At 36.6% G+C, this 7,447-nt stretch overlaps 1 protein-coding gene across 2 annotated transcripts; it reads right to left on the reverse strand.

The window, feature by feature from the left end:
• Positions 1 to 194: 194 nt before the first annotated feature.
• LOC110443477 lies at positions 195 to 4,699 on the reverse strand. 2 transcript variants are annotated; one of them, XR_002462115.1, is made up of 4 exons: positions 4,425 to 4,699; positions 2,494 to 2,646; positions 1,888 to 2,006; positions 195 to 1,063 (listed from the first exon to the last, which is right to left on the reverse strand). XR_002462115.1 is itself a non-coding variant. In XM_021487703.1 (3 exons), the coding sequence occupies exons 1-3, from the start codon at positions 2,537 to 2,539 to the stop codon at positions 884 to 886; spliced, it is 345 nt and encodes a 114-aa protein (XP_021343378.1). In that variant the 5' UTR covers positions 2,540 to 3,360; the 3' UTR covers positions 195 to 883. The 2 variants fall into 2 exon arrangements, 1 of the variants encoding a protein (XP_021343378.1); XM_021487703.1 differs by lacking the exon at positions 4,425 to 4,699 and having other exon boundaries at positions 2,494 to 3,360.
• Positions 4,700 to 7,447: the final 2,748 nt, after the last annotated feature.

Genomic DNA, 7,447 nt, shown 5'->3' on the forward strand with positions numbered 1-7,447 from the left:
GTTCTGATGTCTTCTCTTGTCCCAATGTTGCCATGTTTTCACCGACGTTTGTGTTCATATTTCGTCCTATTGTAAATCAGATGTGGAAAATTCTCTATTTAAAACATTACCGAGAAAGACTCTAGGTGTTTTAAGTTCAGTGTAGCTGTAATCACAGATAAACACACACGTAATTGTCGAAGAGATAACGCATCTGTTACAAAAGATAATCCTTGTTTATTTTGTGATAACACACACATTTATAGGACAGGATGCAAGGATGTGATAGCTTATTCAACCGTTAATCATTATAGAGTTACAGAAAACTATTCATAATTAATTATCACACTTATAATCTGATAAACTATATTGATATTTATTTGGTTATATACAAGTTAAATATTATTGCAGTAATAAAGCCAATTTACAGACCGTGTACATTTAGGCGGTATTTAATGCTATGATAAAGCGACGCCATTCTTGCAATCGCGATGTCGTTTTAGCTAGCGTTTTCTTATTGATGATTTCAGGTAGCAAATTTGACATTGATATGTGTTAACAATGTAGTCAAGACAGCATACAATATACTTGAGTACGTTTGCACAAATATGTACTAGTCGATACACATTTGCTTCAACATTTAAACTTTATTTTCACTAATAAACAACTTTTAAAATATTTATTTATCAATACGAACTTGAGCTCCTCTCATTGCAGCATCGTATGGTTCCTTTTGTAGATCTACGATTCTAGAAACTGTTGATACACCAGAAGGACTACACACGGCTCCTCGTTCAGAAAATGAAGTCTCCAAAAAATCACTGCTGTCATCAAATTCAGAACCCTTTTGTAGATCCACGATTCTAGAAACTGTTGATACACCAGCAGGACTACACACGGCTCCTCATTCAGAAAATGAATTATCCAGAGAATCACTGCTGTCATCACATTCAGGACTAGTATCTTCTGTACCTGACGAAGTGATTCGTTCTAAACATGCTGATGTATTCCTTTCTATGCATGCTGAGGGATTGAGTCGTCGGATATTTTCCCCGCATGTCTTTACTATAACGAGTACCACAGCCTATGGAAAACATATGAACGAAAAAGTATCAAGCAATAGTGATGCCATTTGTGTCAATTATTCTGTGTTTTGTCAATGTGAATAGAAATTGCAATTTTTTCACATTTTGTTTAGAAATTTATCAATTAAAATGATAAAGATGGTTTTCTTTTGTTCATTCGTCAAAGTGCAACTCCCTTTATCCAAATCCCTGCAGGTAGGACGTAAGAATTGTACCTGCTACCACCACTACATGATCGTAAGAGGCGACTTAATTTGGGATCCTATATTTTCTCTTCTTTCTAAACAACTTTCTTTTTCCTAATGTCTCCCTTGACAAAGCCTCACTTTTAGCCTTTAGTTGGGCGTTCGCCCCTGTGTGGAATGCTTTGGGTTCTGTCCCCTGGCCAAGACATACCGGAGTCTGTAAAAATGGTAATTTATTATCCTGCTTAACGCTCAAGAGTGGGACGACTGGTTCGCCCGTTGTCAGTATAATGTAACCGGCCTGGTGGGGCCTCCTGCTGAGTGTCTTCGGCAGTATGTTTCAGTGAGGTAGCACTATAAAGTCAGCATCAGTTTAGCGCTATTACAAAGAGACAAACAAGAACATATCGCAGCCTCCCAAAACACACACGCATACACTACACATGCATCTTGCACACAGATAAGGCCGTCCTTAAATGACCATGGCTGTTGATAGGACGTTCAACAATACTAAACCAAACCAAACCAAACGAAACCCTTTATCCAATTGTTTAGAAATATAATTTTCCTCCTATTCATTAATAGTACATGTTAATATAATTGTATGTTACGTATTCCAGGATATAAACTTTCGTTACCTGTATAACTGTGTAGCAGCCGGATATAATATTCAGGTAATAGGAGATACCCAGAGATGTGAAAGATAGAGACTGCATCCTTTCCCTGACTACTGCACACGCAGCGACGTTAAGGACACCTTGGAATAATAACGATAGCAATAAAACGCATTACTGACATTCAGTAAACAAATTTGACTTCTAAATATAAATTCAAAAATGACTTAGTCCTGACCATTTTTTTGAAGATGAGTTGTAAGATACAAGTTGGAAGACTATGCTGGTGGAATGTTTAGTTTCCGAGGTTTGCCGTTACCTTGATGGCCACAATATTCTTTGGCATGCTTCATAATAATTACTCAAGTAATACATTTGACATTTACCAGTGCTCTAATTCATGAATTAATGTCATCTCTCCTTTTGTTTCTATTATAGTTTGACCTGAATGGATTTCCAACGTTTTTGTCCCTTGTATCATCGATAAGTTCTAAAATGCCGAAACAGTTGCATGAAGCAGTGGGATTCATTTTTGTCTTTCTGTATCTATTACTAAATTTGAAAAGTGCAATCACCTGTATGTGTGGTTGTGTGTGTGTGTGTGTGTGTTACGTTAATCTTATAATTTACCTCCTGCAAAATATAACAATGCTGCAATTCCTGTATATTTGTCCATGTCAGCTGAAGAACATGCAGCCTTGCATTTGCCAATGACAATGCTGCAAACAGCAAAAACGTTGCATAGTATGGAAAAGCTCTCCAAGGAACCAAACGGGCAACCTCCTATTGTTGGTGAAAAATGTATCAATATTCACTTCATAAGATTGCATTGGTAAGGTAATACTAACAAGCATTCTGTGGGTATTGATGAACCAATACATGTCCCCTACCAGCCCCCCAAACTTTAACCTGAAGATTTTGGCAAGGATAGTTAAGTCCAAAACATGTGAAAAAATCCCCAAAAAATAAAATGATTTTCCATTTTCAATCCACAGCATTAATGCGAGACCCCTAAATAACCTCTATGCTAAGAATCAGCATCCTAATATCATTATTAAGTGAATGGTAAGCCATTACAAAACTTTAACCCAAACTTTAACCTGAACATTTTGGCCAGGATAGTTAAGTCCAAAACATGTCAACAATTCCCCGATTTTGTTTTATTATTTTCCATTTTCAATCCACAGCATTAATGCGAGACCCCTAAATAACCTCTATGCTAAGAATCAGCATCCTAATATCATTATTAAGTGAATGGTAAGCCATTACAAAACTTTAACCCAAACTTTAACCTGAACATTTTGGCCAGGATAGTTAAGTCCAAAACATGTCAACAATTCCCCGATTTTGTTTTATTATTTTCCATTTTCAATCCACAGCATTAATGCGAGACCCCTAAATAACCTCTATGCTAAGAATCAGCATCCTAATATCATTATTAAGTGAATGGTAAGCCATTACAAAACTTTAACCCAAACTTTAACCTGAACATTTTGGCCAGGATAGTTAAGTCGAAAACATGTCAACAATTCCCCGATTTTGTTTTATTATTTTCCATTTTCAATCCACAGCACTAATACTAGACCCCTAAATAACCTCTATGCTAAGAATCAGCATCCTAATATCATTATTAAGTGAATGGTAAGCCATTACAAAACTTTAACCCAAACTTTAACCTGAAGATTTTGGCCAGGATAGTTAAGTCGAAAACATGTCAACAATTCCCCGATTTTGTTTTATTATTTTCCATTTTCAATCCACAGCACTAATACTAGACCCCTAAATAACCTCTATGCTAAGAATCAGCATCCTAATATCATTATTAAGTGAATGGTAAGCCATTACAAAACTTTAACCCAAACTTTAACCTGAAAATTTTGGCCAGGATAGTTAAGTCGAAAACATGTCAACAATTCCCCGATTTTGTTTTATTATTTTCCATTTTCAATCCACAGCACTAATACTAGACCCTTAAATAACCTTTATGCTAAGAATCAGCATCCTAACATCATTATTAAGCGAATGGTAAGCCATTACAAAACTTTAACCCAAACTTTAACCTGCAGATTTCGGCGACGGACGGACGGACTCAGACAAAACCTATAGTCCCCCCGGTTTCACCGGTAGGGGACTAATAAAAGGTTAACAAGTCGATGCACTTATCCTTAAACAAATATGCACAGATGCAAGCAAACATTACACACATAAAGGCGATAGTAGGACGTTTGAACCTTTAATAAAAAGCACAATAAGCACAAAAAGGAAACCTCTTTTTTTCATCAAATTACTGGGTAAATGCAGGTATTCTCAACGAGAAGAAGTGAGGCAAGGTTGAAGCTTTACCCTAATCATTTTGCGCGCGCTTATGTGCAGGATGAGGTTAGCAAAAGGAAGGTATGTATCAGTAATAAAAGAAAAGTGATATTGGTATTCCTATGTCCAAAAAGAAACAGAATGCCCATTTAAAAGGAAAGTTGATCACCACATCAATCAAAATATGACGTTTGCATATGCAGAAAAAAAAGATAAGCTATGCTGAGAACCGTATATAGATTACTTACTTAGAACATCACATGCATCACAAAAAAGCTTGTATGGATCCACACCATACGGTAAACAAGTTAAAGAACTGTTTTTATAAGTGCATGCAGAATAAGTTTACTGTGCTCGCAACGACAGTGGAATATCTGTATCTTAGTTAATTCACAGGAATCAAGTCGCATCCAAGTGTCGGCATACAGTCCATAACCTTGTAATGTCATACTCAGCACGACCGTACAACAAAACAAAGCAAGAAATCCACAACATTTCTTCATTGTCCTACCGTCAGTGAAAAAAATACAACTCCCTGCGTTGTTGATGAACCTTTTATAATGATTCTCTCCTGTGATTATTCTTTTATCTAGTGACAATCGCGTGTAATCGCAGTAACTGATAACAAGTTGCTGATTATTTTACTAACTTTTTCACATACATTTCAATAAACCTAGTAGCACTTGACCTTTTTCCTCTCTATCACCGTTAAATTTTAATCATACACATGTGCACGCATTATGAAAACAAGAGGCCCAAAGGGCCTGCATCGCTCACCTTGTGTTACTCTCACACTTGTACCATTCAAAGTGATCTAAAGTAAAGCTATAGGCAAAAAATCAATACTTATGACTGTTAATCATTCAAAAGAACCTATTGCAATATTTTTTAAATATTTAACTCCTGTGACCTTGAAAGTCGAACAATGTCATTAAAATGAGCAAACTTTAAAGCCCTTCACCTCAGAATGCAACTTGTGAAAAAAATCACTACCCTTGACCTTTGTCCATTGAGATTAGGTCATTTAAAGGTTTAAACATATTGGACCAAATGTGACCTTGAAAGTGGTTCAAGATCATTCAAATAAACAAGCTTGATAGCCCTTCATCTAAGCATGCAGCTGGCAAAATATCAACATACTTGACCTTGTGGTTATTCAGACGAAATCGTTGAAAGATTTTAAACAAATTTGACCCATTCGACCTTGAATATGGATGAAGGTCATTCATTTGAACAAATTTTGTAGCTCTTTATCCTTAACATGCTACTGACCAGAGAGTAACTGTCTCGGTCTTATGGTTATTCAGAAGAAGTCGTTTTAAGAATTTTCATATATTTGACCCCTGTGACCTTAAATTCAGTCAAGATGAAGATCTAATCATGTTACGGGCGAAATATCATCATCCTGTACCTTTTGGTTATTTAGAAGAAGTCGTTTCAAGGGTTCAAACATATTCGACCCCTGTGACCCTGAATATAAATCAAGGTCATTCCTTTGAGGAAACTTAGTAGCCCTTCAACCCACCATTGTACTGGCCAAATATCATTAGCCTGTGCCTTATGGTTATTCTGTAGAGGTAGTTTAAAGATGATTTTTAACATATGTGATCCCTGTGACCTTGAATAAAGGTCAAGGCCATTCATTTTCACAAACTTGGTAGCCCTTTATCCTAGCAAGTTACTGGCCATTTATTAACACCTTAGACCTTCTGGTTGTTCAAAAGAAGTAATTTAAAGATTTGAAACATATTTGACCCTGTGACCTTGAATTGAAATCAAGTTCATTCGCTTGGACAGATTTGGTACCCCTTTATCACAGCATGCTCCTGGACAAATATCATCATCCTGGACCTTTTTCAGAAGTCGTTAAAATAGTGTTAACATATTTGACCCCTGTGAACTTGAAATGGGCAATATTTTCTTTTTTTTATCAAACTTATTAAGGAATGCTTCTTGCTATATATCAACTTCCAGGGCATTATGACGTTATTCATAAGTCATTAAAATGTGTTAAACATATTAGAACCTTGTGACCTTGAATATATGTCAAGGTCAAACTTGAAAGACCTTTATCAAAGTATGCTTCTGGCCAAGTATCATTAGTCTAGGCCTTCTGATAATTAAGAAGAAGTCGTTTAAAGATTTTTAACATATTTGACCCCATTGACCTTGAATATATGTCAAGGTCATTCAGTGAAACAAACTTTGAAGCATTTTATCCCTGAATGATACTTGCCAAATATCAATACTCTAGACCTTCTGGTTATCCTGAAGAAGTTGTTCCAAAGTTTAAAACATGACTGACACCCTGTGATCTTGAAAATGGGCAAAGGTCATTCATTTGAGCAAACTTAGCAGACCTTCAACCCATTGATTAATAGCCTTTTTTGCAGATACAAATTTTTTTTGTGCTATTAAATCAATTTGGAAAGTTCATTTAATCAAAGGGAGGGCGTCAAAAATGGGCCCTCATTTGATTTAATTTTCTTTTCGTGAGGTGTAGACCTAAACCTGATCATAACAAAAACACCCATTAAAATTCAAATGAGCACTTACGAACAATGCATTAAGGGATCATCTATGATACAACCAACACAAGGCATCATTTGCTACAGTATACATAAAAAAAATCCCTTGCTATGGCGAGTTAACAGATATTTACAGACAAATCAACAGCCAGAAGCCATCTAAAGCAGACAAAGAATGTGTTCATCTTTTGTATACCAAAAACATTTTTATTGTAGAATGACTAAAGCCCCTTTCTCACAATCACGAATCTGAACACGATTTAACGTTTTTCCTTAAATCGTGTTAGAAAAAATGCAAAAATGTATAACACGATTTAAGCCAGCTGAAAAGTCGTGTTCAGTCGTATGAAGGTCGTATAACAGTCGTGTTCAATCGTATGAAGATCGTATTCAGTACGACTCCCATACGCCTGAACACGTTTTTTGCGTTTGTCATACGACCGGAAGAGCCTATCACGTCACTGAGTGAGAACGTGGGAAACCCCCTGAAAGTAAAAGCTCCTTCTACAGCCATGCCAAACCTCAGGCGACCAAAACGGAAGCTCCTCCAATCAAAACCTTCCAAAGGGAAACATCCTTCACCACCAACCATGGATGCACATCCACCCGGTACCCAGGGACAAGATGATCCAGCTGAAATCTCTGAACCACCACCAAATCGCTAACAACAAAAAACAACAACAGAAACTGACATGCAGCCCTCTCAGCAGCCATCTGAGCAGAAGGATAGTCCATCCAACATT

This window comes from Mizuhopecten yessoensis, unplaced genomic scaffold (assembly GCF_002113885.1).
Source record: "Mizuhopecten yessoensis strain PY_sf001 unplaced genomic scaffold, ASM211388v2 scaffold716347, whole genome shotgun sequence".
Taxonomy (NCBI): Eukaryota; Metazoa; Mollusca; class Bivalvia; order Pectinida; family Pectinidae; genus Mizuhopecten; species Mizuhopecten yessoensis.